A 21,098-nucleotide genomic window follows, 5' to 3' on the forward strand; every position below is an offset into this window, starting at 1 on the left:
ATACAGGTAACACCTGAAAGCTTAAATACAACATAATAAAGACATAATAAAGACAAAATAATAAAGACAACACGTGTAGAAAACTCCCACTCAGCTCTCATATTACTTTTTCGACAAATTAGACGTCAGCGTTGTCCGTGACAAACTAGCTAACGTGACATAAACCACATAAAACATGTACATACCTGTCAGCTGGTCAGCAGATTTAGTCGAGTGAATTGTTTAATTTCGATTACTCTCGAATATTAGTATACAAAACCGCTTGACATTATATAGAACACACGAAGTGTAGCTGTCGAAGTACATACTGTTTTGAAGTTTCTCAACACCTGCCTAGTCACACCGCAAATTCCGCCCACTTCCCAGAAAACACATCCTTGACTGAAAGCGGCTGTTTATCTGCCTTTAACAAAACAACTAGTGATGAACAAATGGTTTTTGTTTTAATCAAATTCTTTTAAGATCATTATGAATTCTATAATAATATATTAGTTGCTATTACCGTTCATTTTGTTTACAATATTGTCTGAACAATAAACACATTATTTGACACATACACAGATACAGTGCCTTGCGAAAGTAATCGTACCCCTTAATTTTTCACATTTTGTTATGTTGCTGCCTTGTGTTAAACTGCTTTAAATTACTTTTTTTTCCACATTAGTCTACTGCCCCACACACCATAATGGCAAAGCAAAAAAGATTCCAATATATGGAATGGAATATGATTCCATTGCTTAAGTGTTCATACCCTTATCTGGGACATTTGTAATTTTAGGAGCATTCATATTGCAGATGTTACTACACTTTGAATGAAGTTAATTTGTGGTAACTTCAATTGAATGGGTATGATTTGGAAAAGCACACGTCATAATAAAAGGTTTAACAGCTGTAAATGCAGTTCAGAGCAAAAACCAAGCCTTGAGGTAAAAAAAAAATAAATAAATGTAGAGCTCAGACAGGATTGCAGCATGCCGCACATCAGGGGAAGAGTTCAGAAAAAAATCTGTTGCATTGAAATTTCACAAAAGCATGTAGTCTCCATTACCCTTAATGGAAGCTCCATGATCATATATGCAGACGAGAGAAACTTACAGGACAAACATCACTGCAACACTCCACCGATCTGGGATTTTTGGTGGTGTTGAAAGACTCAATCCTCTCCTCAGTGACGTTACACCTGTAATTTGCAAAATTACAAGTTTACAACTGCTCATCACCTGCAGGAGTACCATCCCAAAAGTAAAGTGTGGTGGTAGCAGCCTCATGCCGTGGGGCTGTTTTTCAGTGGTACTGAGGGACTCTTCAGAGCTCAATGCACCGAAATATTGAGATAGCCTTAATGAAACCCCAGTTCAGAGCATTTAGAACCTCAGACTGGACATAATGTTCGCCTTCCAACAAGACAATAACCCCAAGCACACAGCAAGAGTGGCTTATAGACAACTCTGTGAATGTCCTTGCTTGAACCCAAATAAACATTTCTGGAGAAACCTGAGAATGTCTGCCAGACCCTATCCAATCTGACAGAGCTTGAGAGATGAAAAGGGGTGGGCGAAGAATGGCAGATAATTGGCCAGTGTTAATATGCAAATCTTGTTGCATCATATCCAAATATACTTGAGGCTGTAAAGGTGCTTCAGCGAAGTACTGAGTTAAGGGTATGAATACTTATGCAATGTATTTATTTCAGTTTATTTCTTTGTAATAAATTTATGCAGTTGTGATGTGGAAAAAAATCATTTATAACAGTTTAACATAAGGCAACAACATAAAACATTTTAAAAATTAAGGGGCAAGGCACTGTTTGCAGCAATTTTACTAAAAACGAAAGGTATTTGCAGCAGTCATACAGGGTCTTTAAACAGGAAGAACCAACAGGTGTTACACTAAAATGACAAGCCATGGGGCCGAAAAACATTAGACTACATCACTGTGGTTTAAAACAAGGACAAACAACACAATACATCACTCACCGTATCTCCTTGGAAATTACTTTTTTTATTAATTAAAAATGGCCAATGAGATTTTCCAGAAATATAAATTATAACAGACATCTGATAACTTTCATATTATCTTGACATCTGTGGTTTGGTTTTCAGTGCTATGCATTTCTGAGTAAAACTGACATCCGAGATCCGACTTTGAACAGCTTTTACATCTTCATCTGCATTTTGATTTATAACTGTTTAAAACAGATGTTGCATCTCAGTGTTTCTTTTTTCTCTCTATTACATACTACATTTTCTTCTGCTGTTTTTAAACCTGAGCACATGTGAAATCATGTATAAAAATGCCAAATAGTGTAAAACATTCAGTGACTCTAACTATGCAGATAAGTGCATAAAGAAAGTACATGCTTTAGTGTTTACTGTAAAAGCTTTTCAAAGTGTGAAACCTCCACTGTTGTTTCTCTTTAAACGGAAAGCAATGTTTCATTGTTTTTTGATCCACACACTATGACAATAACTTAACATCATTTAGTCGTAACTTGATATACAGGGACAGACCAGTTTATTTCAAACCCTAAATAGATACTAAATGTGATTGTGAATCAACCTAAGGCAAACTGATTTGATCAGTCAGTTCTAAGGAACGTAGGAGGAGCTTTGTCAAGATAACCTAATTACATATTTAGACACACTGACTTTCCTTTGGTTAGCAAAGCAAGACTCCAGCCACTTTTTCTTTACAAGCAGGGTCTGAGGATACTGATGCAATAGATCTCGCAGTTCCTGAAAGAGAAAAACAATGAATGGCATTTTGCCATTACTAAACAGCCAAAATAGTAATATTAAATATTAGTATTCGCACAAAACACCTCTTTAAAAAGTTAATTTTGATTGTACTACCTGTGCATGGACAGGACTTTCCACCTCTCCTACAATATGAGTGACGTGTGGGCTCATGAGATCCTCTTCATCACCGTCATATGTGCACAAATGTTAAAGAGTAAACTACAAGCTCATGTCAACATCAATAAGCTTACTTATTATAAATGTAATGAAGACAGACATGTTGGTGTAGTGTAGTGGTTGTTGGCTTTGGAATGTAAAGGATATGCGATAAGGTAGCGGCCAAGCTTCTTTTTCTCTGTAGCAGCCATGTTGTAGAAGTAGACATGAACTCCTCTCATAAAGTCAGCTAACCCTGGTGCACCCTGACCTTCATGTGACGTACTGGAGAGTTTTGGTGACTTTGAAAGGTCTTTAGTGTTACCGAGGGGACTGGAGGAGTGTGGAGACCCAGATGGCGAGGATGCTGCTGGGTTTGAGGCAGAGTGTGAGGTTGATGGAGTAGCTGTGCATGTTGAGGAAGAAACTGTAGATGAGTGTGAAGTGGCTCGTTTATAATAGTAGCTGAAAAACAAGTCAAGGATAACAAAAGATGCTCACTGCTTTTTCTAAAGGCCAAATATACTTGAAACAAAATCGACAGCAATTCAGGTGAAACAAAATTTGGAGTTCGTTATGGGAGTTCATGATATTTTGCCAAGGCAAACTTTCGCTCCGGCTAATTCAAACTACCATTTGTCTGTGGAGATTACATAACAGACAGGTGTGCTCTGGGGCTCTGCTTACCTTGGCATAGAAATGTTTTCTGGTTCATTTTTACAATTCATCAAGGTCTGACGCAAGTAAAAACATGAACAGAATGGAGAGCTGCTTCATAGTAAAATTGAAGCTGTAATTGTAATTAAAAATAACAATGATATTTTTTTTTTCAGGTTTAATACGGTAAAGCTTTTTGCCATTTAGTCCTATTTAAAAAAAAAATAATAATAATTATATTATTATATATATATATATATGACAAGATTTGATTGGAGTTACAGAGTCACTATTATTAGATGCTTTCTTAACTGCTGTTTTCTTTTTCTTTCTTTTTTTGTTGTTAGGAGGCACCACTATAGTTTATTGTTTTTACTAGCATGCAGTTTTTGAGAAAAATTCTCTGGGTAGGATACATAAATGTAGAGATGCCTTTGGTGGCCAAGTGCTTGCGAATGAGTCTCTCTGTACCATACCAGTTGAAGCCTTTAGTGGAGTGACCAATCCGAGGCAGATGGACACTTGCTATTAAAGAAAACACAGAAAGTGTTCACTAAAGAGACATTTACACAGAACATTCCTTTAAAGTTTTTAGAATGGTGCCGTCATGTACAAAACTCTAGTGCGTGTTTACACAGAAAAACTATGGAAAAGCAGAGTAGTCAAATACAAACACAGTCTGTATAAAAGACCCCTAAGACTTAATCAGCCATTTAAAATGACAGCTGCAACATTATATACAATTGATGTCAAAAGTTTACATACACCTTGCAGAATCGGCAAAACTTTTAATTATTTGAGCAAAATAAGAGGGATTATACAAAGTGCATGTTGTTTTTAATTTAGTACTGACCTGAATAAGATATTTCACATAAAAAGACGTTTACATATAGTCCACAAAAAAAGTTGAATTTATAAGAATGACCCCGTTCAAAAGTTTACATACACTTGATTCTTAATACTATGTTGTTACCTGAATGATCAACAGCTGTGTTTTTTTGTTTAGTGATAGTTGTTTGTGAGTCTCTTGTTTGTCCTGAACAGTTAAACTGCCTGCTGTTCTTCAGAAAAATCCTTCAGGTCCCACAAATTCTTTGATTTTTCAGCATTTTTGTGTATTTGAACCCTTTCCAACAATAACTGTATGAAAGGCTCACCGATGTGCTCACAAACACTCACTGATACTCCAAAAAGAAAAATGATGCATGAAGAGCCAGGGGTGTAAACTTTACTAATTTTGCCTAAATATTTATTTATTTATTTATTTTCATTTAGAACTGCCCTGTAGAAGCTACAGAAGATACTTACATGTTTCCCAGAAGACAAAATAGGTTAAATGTACCCTAATTCTACAAATGTTGAAAAGGGTTCAAATACACATAAATTATGAAAAAACAAAGAATTTGTGGGACCTGAAGGATTTTTTCTGAAAAACAGCGGGCAGTTTAACTGTTCTGGACAAACAAGGGACTCGAGTCATGAACAACTATCACTAAACAAAACAAAACAAACAAAAAAAACACAGCTATGGATCATTCCGGTAACAGCACAATGTTAAGAGTCAAGCATATGTATACTTTTGAACAGGGTAATTTTTATAAATTCAAGTATTGTTTTCTCTTGGGAATTATATGTACATTTCCTTTGTATAAATATATCTTATTGAAGTCAGTACTAAATAAAAAATAACATGCATTTTGTATGATCCCACTTATTTGCAGTCGCAAGTCATTTGTTTATAAGGTGAATAGAGGAAGACACATCATTGGAACCAACTAGTTTTACAAATGAGCACTGAGTACCCTTCTTTTGTTTGGCTTCTCTGTAGATCTTCTTGAGGCCCTCATCCAAGGCAGTGAGCCGAATGCCTGACAAATTGTTGGCTTTATCCCTCTGCTGAGCAACTATCAGTGCCAGCTAGAGAAACAGGAGGCATAAAATGATTAAATAAATTAATGATTAAAAATAATTAGCAGCAGTAGATTAAAGACACAAACAGCTTGCCAACTTACATAGTCTCTTCCACTGAGTCTCGACTGTTTGTCATCAATAGGAAAAAGCAGAACACTCCCCAGTTCTAAGTCTGCAACACACAATTATCACTTTGTCATTTATACATTTTGTTCACTACCCTTAAAGGGATAGTTCACCCAAAAATGAAAATTCTGTCATTAATTACTCACCCTCATGTCGTTCCGAACCTGTAAGACCTTTGTTCATCTTCAGAACACAAATTAAGATATTTTTGATGAAATCCGAGAGCTTTCTGACCCTCCATAGACAGCAAGGGTTCCTTGCACATTTGAATGTAAGTAGTTTCTATAATTAACCATACTTTTATGAAGCTACAAGAATACTTATTGTAAGCAAAGAAAGCAAAAATAATGTCTATTTTCAATTTGTACTTACTATGTTTCTGTGAAAGTACTTGCAGTGTATGGAGGGTCAGAAAGCCCTTGGATCTCAATTTCTTTTCGAAGATGAACAAAGGTCTGAAGGGTTTGGAACGACATAAGGGTAAGTAATTAATGACAGAATAAAAAAATATATACAATAATTAAAAATCTAATAATTTATATCACTGATAAAGATACACACACCATTCAAAAGTTTGGGGTGATTAAGATTTTTTTTTTAGCAAGGACACGTTAAATTGATCAAAATTGACGGTAAGGACACTGATAATGTTACAAAAGATTTTTATTTCAAACTAATCCTGTTCTTTTGAACACAAACGCTCGTCTTGTCTAGCTCTTCATCAACTCTGTATTCCGGTTCAAGACAGTTCAAGACAGTCGAAAAACTCCCATCTCATTTTCTTCTCCAACTTCAAAATCATCCATATCTCGCTGTTTTACCTTTTTCTGTAAAGGCCGTTTGATTTCCTTTAAATGCTCACTTTGTAAACAGTGGGTCGGTACTTCTACATCGACGTAGAATGATTTTGAAGTTGGGGGAGAAAATAAGATGTGAGTTTTTTGACATACACTAACTGTCTTGAACTGGAATACACAAAGTTCACACAGAGCTAGAAAAGACGAGCTTTTGAGGTTAAAAGTACATAAATTGTTTTTTGTTTTTTGTGAACATCTTGGATGAAAGGGGGTAAGTAAACTATCTGTAAATTTTTGTTCTGGTAAAGAACTTCTTATTCAATAACCTCGATTTATCTGTGTCTGCCAGAATTTTTAATATCAGAAATAGAAAAAAACAATAAAATAGAAAACTAATTTTACAATAAAACAGGATAATAAAAATGTCTATAATCACCCCAGTATAAAGCAGAACTACAAACCAGTGTTGTTCATTATTACGCCAAAGGCATTTGGTTTACAGTTAGCCATTTTACCAACAAATGCAAATACTAGCTTTATAGCTCTGATACCACAAACTCAGCCAAATTCCCAACTTTCAAACATCACAATAATAGGTACTAAATCAACGATGACAGTTGGTTTCAGTTTCGGTGTGTAATGTTTGTTTTGACACAGCATGGGTTAGACCTGTCTCAGCAAACAGGAATGCTTAGTCACCTTCCATGTCACCAGCCAACTCATAATGCTTCTTCGGCTCATCTGATCTGAGCTCCAGTGCAGTGAACAATCCTCCTCGCCCCCAGTGTCCAGAGTCATCTACACCAAATACAAACATACATAACACATCATGCCAAATTAGAAAAAAGCTAAGATTGTTATCTGAGACATCTCTGTTACAGGCAAACTTGGCCGCTCCCTTTTTTTTTTTTTTAAAAGAGACGTACCAACACAGTGCACAATGATGGCATCCTCTCGGTCAGCCTGAGGGTGAGTTACATCACCCAGCACATAGCGAATGGCTGTGTGATCTGAATCAGTGGAGCTCCAGCTGACGACATCATCTTCATCAGGCTCCACATCCTCACCCTCACTGTCGACTCGTGGCAAGCACAGTGAGTTGTAGCCACAAGATTCCCACCATGCCATCCTGCCATAGAAATCCATGGGAACATACAATAAATATACTATATACTGGTCAAAAATATGCAACAGAATGCTAAAAATATTTTTTTTTACTTCTTCTTGTAATTGTGTTCTTCCTGTTGCTTTTTCCTTTCCTCCTGTAGCTTTGCTCTCTTTGCAGCTGCTTCTTGTCTCTTCTGACGTCTCTGTTCCAACTCTGATTCTGTAAGAGGTCTCTTCTTCCTCCCTGAGTCGATTAAGGGCCCAGACAGGGACAACTGATGGGCAGTGAAAATTTTTTTGTTTGTTTGTTTTGGTCAAATACATATACATACATACATTATGTCACAAAAGTGAGTACACCCCTCACATTTCAGCAACCATTTTAGTATATCTTCTCAAGGGACAATACTACAGAAATGAAACTTGGATATATTTTATAGTCAATGTGCAGCTTGTATAGCAGTATAGAGTTAATGTCCACTGACAATTACTCAAAATACAGCCATTATTGTCAAAATAGCTGGCAACAAAAATGAGTGAACCCCTAGACCATGATGCTACCACCACCATGCTTGACTGTAGGCAAGACACATTTTTCTTGGTACTCCTCACCAGGGCATCGCCACACAGGCTGGACACCATCTGTACCAAACAAGTTTATCCTATAGTCTCATCAGACCACAGGACATTGTTCCAGTAAATTCATGCTCTTGGACAGGTTGTCTTCAGCTGATCAGTTGATCGACACTTGCAAGGCTTGTTCCGAATAGAGCCCATCTTGGAAAACCTCTGTATGACCCTGTCCACTGTAGCGTAACTCGGTTTCAGGGTGTTACTGAACCTCTAATAGCACTGGCCATCTTTGTGAAGAGCAACAATTCTAATTCCCAAATCCTCAGAGAGTTCTTTGCCATTAGATGTCATGTTGAACATCCAGTGGTCAGTATGAGACAATTGTACTTAAAGCACCCAATTTTAACTGCTCTAATACAAGATACACAACTTTGTATGGTCCTGTCAAGCAGACAAAAACATAAACATGATGAATAAGACATGTGGCTTTGCATGGTTAAACATACTGCTGTTATCACTTAGGGTGTACTTATTTTTGTCGCCAGCTATTTTGACAATAATGGATGTATGTTGAGTTATTTTCAGAGGACAATAAATCTTTACTGCTATACAAGCTGCACATTAACTACTCTAAAATATATCCAAGTTTTATTTCTATAGTATTGTCCCTTGAGAAGATTTACCAAAATGTTTGAAAGGTAGTGTAGCCTTTTAGATAAGTTACCCCAGCTTTATTACGAAGCGCGCGGCCTTCCTTCCCAGCATCCTCTTGTTCAGTTAACTGCTTCTCAATCAAGAGTTCAAAAGTCTTTACATCCGTAGCACTGGGGTCCTTAGAGTAGTCCTTACCCTCAAAGTAGTACATGTGGTCTAGAAAAGTCAGAAAAAAGACATTAACATCTAATTTTCAAGTGCCAGTTATAACAAGATTACTGCAAAGAAGCTAAGTGTTGTACTTTGACCCTCCATGTCCTCATCTTCCTCTTCATCGCTCTCATCAACCTTGACATTCTCTTCATCCGTTAGCCACTGCCCGTCTCGAGATTGCCCCAGGATTAGTCTGAGGTCCACGTCTTGAATGGAGCTCTCCTCTGTTGCCAGCAGTTTATCTACACCAAACTTCAGGATCTCACTCAACTAGATTGGTGGGAATGTAAATGATAGCATACTGAGAAACTGTTAACATGTGCAGTTTTACAAGAAGGGAAACCACAAGTACACTGACATAGATATGAACCAGGAAACAGGGCAAAGACACAATGTGATAAGCTTTTAGAGATAAGGACATGTGACTCTCTCTACCTGAAGGCCTGAAGCTGCAGACTGAGCCTGGTCCAGCAGAGAAAAACGCCCCGCTTCAATCACTGTGTCTGTGAGACGTAGTTTAGACACAGCACGAGAATAGATGATCTCTTCTACAGTATCTCTACCGAGGAGCCGGATGACTTTAACAGGCCTGCAAGCAAAAAGAGAATTTATCCTTACATGGAAACATTTAATGCATGTTAATGCTGCTCTGTGCCATACAATGAAAGCATATGGTGATGAAAAATAAAAAAGCATCAATGTTTATTTTAAATTATGGTCTGCTCCACACACTAAACTATCAAATGGTTCTAGAATACTGGGATTAGAAGTCACATGGATCACTTTTGTAATACTTGTTCCTTTTAGATGCCTGACACTTCAAAACAGGACAAAATGGAACAACATAAAATATGCGTTTTGCACAAGGGGCAACCTCCCGCTCTCTCTATTGAAACCAACACGGAAGTGTCTTAAAATGCAATTCATCGACTGACCGCTTGAGGCTGGCTGCAAAAGAGAGTCAGTCCCATTGACTCCCCATGTTAAAATGCCCAACTTTACAGCAGAAAAAAGTATGTTTACAGCCTGGTTCAAAAAATGGTTTTGGTCTATATAGCTAGTTTTGCCCTTCATGTCAACTGTGAGGGGGGTGAATTTTTTTATAACTCATCCGTTTAAGTTATATTAAGCCTTAAAGTTCAGCATAATTAAGGGCGTGTCCACTTGAGTGACAGGGGGATTGCCGCTGCTGTCACCACTGTCGCTCTAGGCGGGCGTGGTTTCAGCAACCAGCTCCACCCACGTCCCGCCTTTTTGCCCATTTTTGATTAGCCGGGAGTGACGAGCGGTGACGCGTTTCCAAGATGGCGACGGCCGAATCCCGCCCACAACAGGCTTCAAAATAGCGCTTCAGAATCCTACGGGTGACGTCACGGATACTACGTCCATATTTTTTACAGTCTATGGTTTTGCAGTACAACACCTTGTTTGGCCAATCCTGTGAGCTCTGGCTGCTGCTTGTAGGTCATTCTGTGGGTTGAAGTCACTGTCCACAAATATCACAGTATCTGCTGCTGTTAGATTCATGCCAACCCCTCCTAAAAACACCAAAGTCCACATTTATTTGATCAAAAATACAGAAATACAGAAAAACGTAAATCTTTGAAACCTTGATTACAATTTGAGATAACGGTTTTCTATTTTTTATGAAAACCTTCTTCCTCCACTAAATAAAATAGAGTATGAAAAGGTTATTGCGACTTTCTCAGAATTCCATGATACAAACTCTCAATTCTCACTTTTTTTTTCTCAAAATTGTGAGATATAAATTCGTAACTATGAGTTATAAAGTCAGAATTGCAAGACTCACAATTCTGACTTTTCTCTCAGAACTGCTTGATATAAACTCACAATTCGAGAAATAAAGTCAGAAATCCAGGATAAAAACTTGCAATTTTGAATTTTATAAAGTCCAGTTTTGAGATGGAAAAAGTATATGTTCTCAGAATTGTGAGTTTAAAATCTCTAGACTTAGTCTCTAGACTTGATAACTCAACTTATAAACTCACAATTCTGAGAAAAAAAGTCACAATTGTGACTTAATTTCTCAAAATTGCAAGTTTATTTTTAAGAATCACGAGTATATATCACAATTCTGAGAAAATAGTCCGAATTGTGAGATGTAAACTCACAATTGCAAGAAAAAATGTCAGCACTGTGAGACAAAAAGTTGTTTTTTTCGAGTGGCGGAAATGGGCTTCCATAATTTTTCTATATTTTAAAGAGCAATTTATTCCTGTGATGGCAAAGCAGAATTTTCAGCAGTTATTACTTCAGTTTTCAGTGTCACATGATACGAAATTATTTTTTTTTTTTAAATATTATTATTATACATGTGACCCTGTACCACAAAAACAGTCAAAAGGGTCGATTTTTTCAAACTGATAATAAGCTTTCCATTTATGTATGGTTTGTTACGATAGGACAATATTTGGCCAAGATACAATTATTTGAACATCTGGAATCTGAGAGTGCAAAAAAATCTGCATATTGAGAAAATCACCTTTAAAGTTGTCCAAACGAAGTTCTTAGCAATGCATATTACTAATCAAAAATTAAGTTTAATTTTAAAGTTTAAAGATTTTATATATTTATGGTAGGAAATTTACAAAAAAATATTTATGAAACATAATCTTTACTTAATATCCTAATGAGTTTTGGCATAAAAGAAAAATCAATAATTTTATTGATATACTAATTTTACCTATACAATGTATTTTTGACTATTTCTTCAAATATACCTGTGCTACTTAAGACTGGTTTTGTGGTCCAGGGTCACATATTATATATTATTATTCTAACTTTAAGGTAAAAAAAAAAAAAAAAGTAAATGTCAGTGTAAAAATAAAATGTTACATTGAAAGTCAGGCTGTAATTATAATCTGAACTGCTGAGGAAAAATGGTATAACAAGATGAACTGGATCTATCTCTACATCACAGTTTTTGCACCGCCATCTCATACAGAGACAGTTGTAATGCATGGCCTCAATATGTATGCATTATCTCTTGTCACGACTTTCAGTTTTCAATTACATGTGTCTGTTTAAAAGATGCAGATAAGATTTGCATCAGACACATGAGGGCAATTTTGCAACCTGGAATGGTATTCAAATATAATAACAAAAATAGTAACTAATGGGAAAAAAATAGATTTGCTCAGCAGTTGATTATAGAGTGTGATGGTGTGAATCTCAGATTGGCTTTCCCAGACTGTGAACTTACCAGCTTTGGTGCTAAGGAGGAATATAAAAACATCTTTGGTGCTGAAGTTTTTGATAGCTAGGTTACGCTCCTCTCCCCGGACTGAACCATCCAGACGCTCATAACTGTAACCTGCAGAGAAGTAGGAGGGCCCAATCAGTGCTGGCAGTTACACAGCCAGTAGCACATTAACGCACACGCAGCAACAAACACAGGATGTGATACTGAACCCACACTAACTGCTCTAGATCAGAGGACTAGATTACTAGGAGAACATGTAGGGTACGGTTACATAAATGTTCCAAATTGAGAACAAACAAACATATATTTAAGAATACAAAGCTAATACAATTTCTTTTTTTAAATGACAGTCTTAAGTGAACAAATCTTCAAGAGTGGTTACACTAAGTGATTTGTGCTTTCGCCTTAATTTCATCATTTAATGTCTGTTTTGACTTTTTTTTTCTGGGTTGATTCCATTAAGATAAGAAAAGCTAGCACTTTGGTGATCTGTCATGCACATCAAGAGACCACAGTTTAATAAGTAAAGGCAAAGGCTCTGACAGAGTCAAAGTGTGTCTTAGTACCTCTGTACTCTAAATAATCTTGCAGAATATCCAGCATCCTGGTCATTTGAGAAAACAGAAGAACACGATGGCCCCTGCAAACAGTGACAAAAACATATTTATATCTGTGTACAGATATGACATGACATATACATGCAACGACTAATGCAATCTCTTGCAAAATCTGTTCCGATAGCAATATAAATTATTATTATAGGCATAGGTTTATTTTAGGCTTATTACAGACTACTAGATAAAAGTTTGGATTAAATATGAGTTTCTTAAAATAAGTCTCTTATGGTTAACAAGTCTGCACTTATTTGATTAGAAATACAGTAAAAACAGTTATAATAATGACACATTATTACAACTGTTAAAATAGAATTGTTGTCCATTTTAATATACAGGAGCGATCCAAATTAGAGACCAACCTATAATTTCCTAAATTTCAATGTCACTGCTTAGTATTATTTGAAGTTATCCTAACAACAGTAAAAGGGCAGTTTAAGCATATTTCATAAATTAATTGTATTCTGAATCACAGTATAAAAACTTGATATGATATGATATATTTGAAAAAGAACTCTGATAAAAATTAGAGAACATCTACAGATACCTCAAAGTTATTGGTGTTAATCTGGCAAAAGGTGCTAATTTCCTTAATTATTTGACAAACCCTATTTAACTGGCAGCATTCCTCCAATTTTCACTGAGATTGCAAGATGGTGGGCTGCTCTAAGGTGACTGAAACTCTGCAACAGGAGGTTGTCCGGATGAAGGCCAAAAAGATGACACTTCCAGTCATTGCAAGAGTAGTTGGTCATTCCAAATCTGTGATTTTTCAAATATTGCAGGTTTACAATGACACTAATTTATTCAAGTCCCCAAAAAGGGCTGGTCTTCAATGTAAGACAAATGAATGAGAAGACAGGATAATGCAGAGACTCTCAATGAAGAATCGGTTCAACACTGCAGCTGGAATTGCTTGCCAGTTCAGTAATGAACAGGGGAAGGATCTGTCTCTGGATGTTTAAGAGAAGTCGGGTTGAAAGCGCACTTTGCAGTGACCAAGACTCTCATCAACAGAAATAATCAAAAGGCTAAGATCATCTTTGCTAAGGAGAATGTTGTGTGGAGAGAGGAGAACAGGTCCAAAGTTCACTTTAGTGATGAGAGCAAGTTTTTTATTTGGCTCTGATGGGAAAGATTTTGTTCTGTGTCAAACTAAGGAAAGACTGAAGGCCAATAAGAAGTCAGTGAAAGGTAGAGGAGGAAGTGTCATGCTTTGGGGGATGATTTGTGCAGCAGGAGTTGGGCCTCTTGTACAGTTACATGTGAATGCAAGGGTGAATGCAAATGTTAATCAGAATGATGATGCAAATGATAGTCTTGATCTAAACCCAACTGAAAATCTCTGGAAAATCATTAGGGACAAAGAAAGCCCTTACAGTTAATGAACTATGAAGAAGAGTGGAACAAGATCACACAAGAGCAGTGTGAGAAACTAGTGATGTCCAGCAACCGCTGATGTGGTGAACTTATTTAAAGCAAGGGCCTCTACACTTCCTTCTAATTTCTGACAGATGTAACCCTCCAATATTTTTGTTGTAATCTTCTTTTGTCCTACAGTGGTTACCGTTCTCTAATTTTGATCACTGTGTTTTCTACAAAATAAAGGTTTTCTGTTAAAATACCTTGTTCGTTTTGTCAAACATGTTAGTATAACAGTGGTATACTTACAGCTGATATTCTGAAGATTAACAATATTTCAGAAACAAATATTTATAGATTGTTCTCTAATTTTGATCTCCACTGTATTCTAAAATGGAATTGATTTCTGTGAAGGTAAAGATAAATTATTCCAGTCTTCAGTGTCACATGATCCTTCAGAAAACATTCTAATATGCTGATTTGGTGCTCAATAAATATTCCTTATTGTTATCAATGGTAAAAACAATTTTTATTGCTTAATATTTTTTGTGGAAACTGATACACAACAAGGTTTGGGGTAAGAATATAAAAAAGGAAATTAATACTTTATTAAAATAAATTGACCTAAAGTGACACAGACATTTAAAAAGTTACAAAAGATTTCTATTTTAATAAATGCTGTTCTTATGATCTTTTTTAAAATCAAAAAATCCTGACAAAAATATTAATCTTTTAATAATTGACAGCTGATTATAGATTAGAACCATTAATAACAATGGAGTCACAATGGGCCTGTTTACTTCATGCGTTTTCTCTGATTAGGATAGTTATCCGATCTTGAAAAGACCAGGTGTAAATGTTCTCCGAAACACTTTCGAGATGCAATTAAAACCACTCAAACCACTACAGGGGGAATCAGACGAATCTGGACAAGTGTTAATGCATTTGGTTGTTGAAACCACATTTGCTAATTTTACTCCTTCAAAAATAATAAAATAATAAATGTGTGAGAGCGTTTTATAAGCTATATGGCATGTGATAGTCAGATATGACCACGATAATGCAACAAGCATCGTTGTGGAAAAGTAGCGGAGTACAAATGAAACTGAAAGTAAGTCGCAGATGCTCAACACACCATCATCTTCATTAAAAGTAGTGAGACTAACCTATTTTTTCAGTGCTGATGCCGCGATCTCTCCTGTTGCGGCCTTTGATCTTGAAATTAGCTGATGATGAATAAAAGCAGTGCTTATCTGTTGCTTTCATTGACGTGTACTTAAATTTAACTATAGCACAGGAATTGAAGACCGGATTTATATCCGTTTTGCAAAGACACATTTATGTGGCCAACAGGCCTGATAGTGGAAAAAATTCCTGAGCCTGAACTTTTTTTACCCTTGCCCCCGAGGTGAGTGGGGTGGAGGTACTATGTATGCGACGCACTTTTAACACATAACTTGTTGGTTCAGTTCAGTCAGATAAAGGTTTTTCACAAAAAAAGCTTATAGATTGGCATTTCAGCCTTTATCCCATTAAAATGAATAAATCAAGTATATAATGCATAACATTTATTTAAAACAATGTCCTAATTGTTTAGATTTTTAGAAAGCACATTAACTTCTTTCACATTTACAACTCTGTGTTTGCATAAAAAACATTGGTCGAGATTTGCAATAATCTGACCAAAAACAGCTAAAAATTTGGACGTGCAAATTAATTCTATGTCACGAGGGGGCGCTTTAGGAGCGCTGAAATATTACGGTTTCCCTAAGAATGGCTGAAAGCAAAGCAGCATTAACGCTGTTTTATCAGTCATGAAATGAAAATGCCAACGACACGTTTCTGAGGACAGTCGGTTCCCTTCAGATACATTCATATAAAGACAACAGTGCCGCGTTTTGACTTTGAAACGTGCAGTGAGCATATTTATTCAATGAAATCATTGCCTCTTAAAGTTTAATCCAGCTCTATCGCGATTCTCGTTTTTCCGTCCCCAACTGTAAGACCTCTTAAAATAATTAATCCTCTTCTTTTACTATTTAAAATATTTACCAATTTTTATGGCTTTAAATTTGATACAACTAAATTGAGGAGTTTTAAGGACCCCATGAGCCCTCTACTTCAGGATAGCCCGTCGGGCAGCCGGTCAAATAATGTTGGTAGCCCGACTGCAAAACCCAATAAGCCGCTCCGGGACGTCGGGCTAGCGATTTTGCGAGCCCTGTAAATATGCCTTTATCGAAATCCTTAATGTCTTCCCCTGGCTTCATAAACATAGCCATGACTTACGGTTTGAGTTGCCAGTAGGAGACAATTGTATAGGATGGGAGCTAAAAACACCTTCGCGCATGGAGCATTGCCGGTATCAATCAATTTGACAAAGACACAAGGCCCGCCCCTTCCCTACTTCTGATTGGCTCATTGGCTAGAATGTGACTTGTTTGAGTCGTTGAGCGTTAAAGTTGCTCTCTGACCTGCACATCTCAGATTTAGAGAAATGACAGAGCAATATCCGCGAACCTGATTTTTTTTTTTCCACAGCCACAGTACGCTTTACGTTTACGTTTTAACAAATCAAACAGATATCCGATCAGAGAAAATGCATGAAGTGATCAGGTGTAAATAGGCCGAATAATAATCAATGATTCACCAAATCAGCATTTTATACCAGTTTGCTAGTGACAGGAAGAAAACTAGGTGAGCAAGACAAACCCCTCCTGAAGATACGCCAGCATGGTGTCCAGCAGAGAAAGCTTTCCACTGGCCTCCACTAAATGCTCCCCCATCTCAAACGGTTCTGGTTCCACACCTCACGAGGAAAAAAAAAACAATTAGTTGTTTCTATTTTAATTGACCGTAGAAAAAAAATCACAAAAATAATAGTGTTTTTACCATCAAACAAATATGGATGGTCCACACATTTCCTGAGCTGCATTAAAATGTTCAGAAGTCGGGTTTTACTGTTTTGATCAGTCCTAAAGGCATCTGAAATGATTAAAACACTAAAATGAACAGTCATCCTTTAGCTAAAGTACTCAATTTTGACCACTGTGACAGATGAATCAGACATACCAAGGTCTCTCATCAGAATCGCTTTATAGTATCTCTTTTGAAGGGCAGACAGCCCATGAAAAACCACGAGCTCTGTCTTCTTAGGCAGTTCGGCGGCCACCTCTGCTTTAACCCTTCGCAACAAAAAGGGCTGGAGCACTCGATGAAGCTCATCGGCTGCAGATGAAAACAACAATGTTACAAACTCCCACACAAGGTCACACGAGGCCAAATATGAGAATTTATGATCTCTATCCTCGGATAGCCTCAAGCAAATTGGACAGGTAAGTCAGGCATCTATTCTACACCAGGCTGGCATTGCGAAACTGACATATTTGTTGTGCTCTGCCATGTTTTTTAGTTATGTGAAGTGTTCAGTTTGGCACCAAACTGCTGTGTCACTTAGATCTGTTTGAACAGTGCTTTTGTGAAAAGCAGTTACAGTGAGTCACAGCACAATAATTTTCACCACAAACAGCAATTAAAGCACTACCGGTTAAAAAATGAGCTTTTAAAAGCATGTCTGTCTAACCAAAGCCTTTAGGGTCAGTGATGGCAGCTATTATGGATATTTAACATTTGCTAAAACCAACAGCTGTAAATGGTGGCAGACATAAATAGTCTTTCAGTGCTAAGAGTTTGATTTTCACACTAAAAGTGCAAAGGTTTGTGCTGCCATACCAAGAGCAGGTTCAGTCTGTACGTCTGCGTAGGCACTAACAAAGTCCTCAACGGCTTCAGGCAGAAACAGACTGGGCTGGATGAAGGTGAGGAGGGAATAGACTTCTTGCAAGTTATTCTGAATGGGGGTGCCTGTCAACAGCACTCGAAAACCCACTGTAAACTGAGAAGGTAGATGTCAGATGGCAGTTAGTAGCAGGGGAAAGCTGAAAAATTGACAGGCAAGGCTAGGATTATTATCAGGGGTATTACAGACTGACAGTGACTGTAAAAACAATGAAAATGTAATCGTGTAACCTCTTTGAGGGTTCGGTGCAGCAATGATTCCTGGTTCTTCAGCCGGTGAGCCTCATCGACAACTAAAATCTTCCATGTCCAACTGTGGAAAGAGAGTGGAGTGGTAAAGTTAAATATGAATTGAAATATGCAGTCACTGACACCAACAAGCTGATATTTTTTTTATGTTATGACTGATAACTGATAGAATTAAGATATTAAAATTCTACACTATTTTGTATAAATTAACACTTAAAAAATAAAAAAAAACATACTTCTAGTTTTTAAGTTACTAAATTATTTACAATTTGCTAAATGTTACATTTAACAGTGAAAATAAATTATCAGTAATAAGCTTTTACAGATCAACTTCAACTGTGCGTTAGATGACCACAAAAAGTAGTTTTAAAAATGAAAATATGGTAAAGAACCATGCACAACTAAATATTAAATACTTTTTTAAATTAATGTCTTCTGCTCACCAAGCCTGTATTTATTTGATCCAAAATACAGCAAAACAGAAAACTTTTTCAAATTTTTTTTACTATTTAAAAAACTGTTTATATATATAAACAATTTATTGCTGTGATTTCAAAGCTGAATTTGTAGCATAATTACTCCAGTCATATGATGCTTCAGAAATCATTCTAATATTCTGATTTGCTGCTTAAAAACATATATTATTATTATTATAAACAGCTGAATAGAATTTTTTCAGGTTTCGTTGATGAATAGAAAGCTCAAAAGTTCTAAAATAGAAATCTTGTGTAACATTATAAACGTCTTTATCATCACTTTTGGTCAATTTAAAGCATCCTTGCTAAATAAAAGCATTAATTTCTATCATTTCTTTCCCAAATTTTTTTTGAATGGTATAATGTTACAAAAGCTTTTTATTTCAGATAATGCAGATCTTTAGATCTTTCTATTTATCAAAGAATCCTAAAAAAATTCTCAACTTTTTAAAATATTAATAATAAAAATGACAATAATAATCGAAGGATTGGAGTAATTATTCTGAAAATTTAGCTGAATAAATTACACTTAAAAATATATTCAAATAGAAAACGGTTATTTTAAATAGTAAAAATATTTCAGATTTTTACCATTTTCGATGTACTTTGGATCAAATAAATGCAGGATTGGTTAATCATTCAAAATCTTACTGTTCAAAAACTTTTGACTGGTAGTGTATAACCAATATGACCAATAGTGATAGTAAAAAAAAAAAAAATTAAAAAGTAATATCACCTTATAAGGTGTCAAAATACCTGAGTAGGAGAATTATGCAAATATAGTCAATCATATAAAGTTTCAAAATACATCTCTTTCCCAATACAGCAAAAGTCAAAAATAAGATGATTACCTTTTCAGGTAGCTGGCATCCTTAAGGCACATCTATTAAATATAAATAAATAAGATTTTCTGTTAATAAATAGTGCAAAGATCTGGAATGCAACACCTCTGAATGCAGTTCTCTGAAAACAGGTGCACTGACCCAAAGACTATAGAATACCTTAAAAGGACTTTGACTAACCTCATAGGTGGTGAGAAGAACATGGAAGTGTCGGTCATTCTTGATTTCTATCTGGAGCTCTGCTCTTTTTTCTTTATCACCGGTGTAACAGATCACAGACAGACTGGGACAGAAGCTGAATAAAAAAGGAATAATAAAGTAAGAGAACTTTAATTAATCTTTCATATGAAATTGGATTAAAGGCAGATTCTAATCCAGCGTTTATATGCTACTGTCTCCATCTAGTGACAGTGGCAACAAATTGTCTTTCATGTAAAATCAGTTCACTTTTCAATTCAAACATGAATAAAGTGGCATATAGTTTCACAGTCCTTTAACAGTAATAAATCAACATATCTTTAATAAACATTCTTTAAAATCTAAACTGACCACACAAGTCTGATCATATACCAACATCCCTTACCGTTCCAACTCCTGTCTCCAGTTCTCCAAAACAGATAAGGGACAAAGCACAAGGAACGGTCCGCTCATTTTAAGGCATCCTCGAGCATATGCCAGCAAAGAAATGGTCTACAGCAGAGAATGACATCTCACTTATCTGATATCTGACATCCCAGAATAAATCTCTGGCTTAAAAGCAAGCATTATAAGCAAGATAAACATCCCATTACTAACCTGGCAGGTCTTGCCCAGACCCATCTCATCACCAAGGATGCAGCCCTGCTGGTTCTTCATACACTGTGACAGCCACCTCACTCCATCCACCTGATAAGACCTCAGATGAATTGCTGTTAGGAAGGAGATAAAGGATTGCAGTGTTTATAAGAAAACTTTTAGATTTAGAGTATTTCCAACCGTGAAGTAGGCGTTCAAAACATTCGTATACTTCCACATGAAAAGCCAATGTCCAAACATGTTGTATAATGGTATAGATGCTATTGGCTCTAAAAGTTAACTTTTTTCTTATGTCAGAAATGTACTAAACGAAGCTGAAGTAATAAAAAGTATAATTTTATATATGCAAGTAACGTTAGTGCTCCTTAGGTTGAGACAAAGACACTATATTAAATCTATGAACGTAATCCATACAAAAATTATATTACACATCATTTGTGAAATATTTTCATGTAGAATACTTCGCTGTGTTGCCATTAAACATAATAAAAGAAGCGCTTAATTCGCACACCTTCTAGTCCCCATTTTTTCAGGTCACTCTCTGTCAGCTCCGACTTATCCTTTTCTGGTATATTGTTTTTGACTGCTCGAAGAAATGTGGACATTATTGTGGTTTAATTACGTTTACCATAAGCCCTTTAGACACTTTATTCAGCCGAGTTATAATAGGTTGCCCGCGCTAGAGTTTGACGTTAACATCGCCATGACTACTTCCTGCAACAGTGAGTGGGCGGGTACTAGGACAGAGGTCGTCCAATGACATGTCGGCAACGCAGACACGTATTTTAAAGGCGCCATACTTTAAAC

General features: G+C 36.3%; 1 protein-coding gene across 1 annotated transcript; it reads right to left on the reverse strand.

Annotated features, from left to right (window-relative positions):
* Positions 1-1,679: 1,679 nt before the first annotated feature.
* Positions 1,680-20,987, reverse strand: chd1l (chromodomain helicase DNA binding protein 1-like). Its single transcript, XM_073851847.1, has 25 exons — positions 20,803-20,987; positions 20,292-20,404; positions 20,080-20,186; positions 19,677-19,791; positions 19,506-19,537; positions 18,161-18,242; positions 17,864-18,026; positions 17,204-17,359; positions 17,024-17,116; positions 16,844-16,940; positions 12,722-12,795; positions 12,156-12,266; positions 10,356-10,470; positions 9,368-9,521; positions 9,022-9,202; positions 8,790-8,935; positions 7,604-7,767; positions 7,312-7,514; positions 7,085-7,183; positions 5,564-5,634; positions 5,354-5,468; positions 3,968-4,076; positions 3,063-3,359; positions 2,853-2,934; positions 1,680-2,735 (listed from the first exon to the last, which is right to left on the reverse strand). Exons 1-25 carry the CDS (start codon positions 20,894-20,896, stop codon positions 2,613-2,615), a joined length of 3,096 nt encoding a protein of 1,031 aa, XP_073707948.1. The 5' UTR covers positions 20,897-20,987; the 3' UTR covers positions 1,680-2,612.
* Positions 20,988-21,098: the final 111 nt, after the last annotated feature.

This window comes from Garra rufa, chromosome 12 (assembly GCF_049309525.1).
Source record: "Garra rufa chromosome 12, GarRuf1.0, whole genome shotgun sequence".
In the NCBI taxonomy this organism is placed as follows: Eukaryota; Metazoa; Chordata; class Actinopteri; order Cypriniformes; family Cyprinidae; genus Garra; species Garra rufa.

Coding starts and splice junctions, on each gene's coding strand:
- chd1l (XM_073851847.1), bottom strand. CDS start 20,896: ATGTCCACATTTCTTCGAGCAGTCAAAAACAATATACCAGAAAAGGAT. Junction 19,792..20,079: donor TGGAGACAGGAGTTGGAACG/GTAAGGGATGTT, acceptor TTTTTTATTCAG/CTTCTGTCCCAGTCTGTCTG. Junction 18,027..18,160: donor TGCACCGAACCCTCAAAGAG/GTTACACGATTA, acceptor CTACCTTCTCAG/TTTACAGTGGGTTTTCGAGT.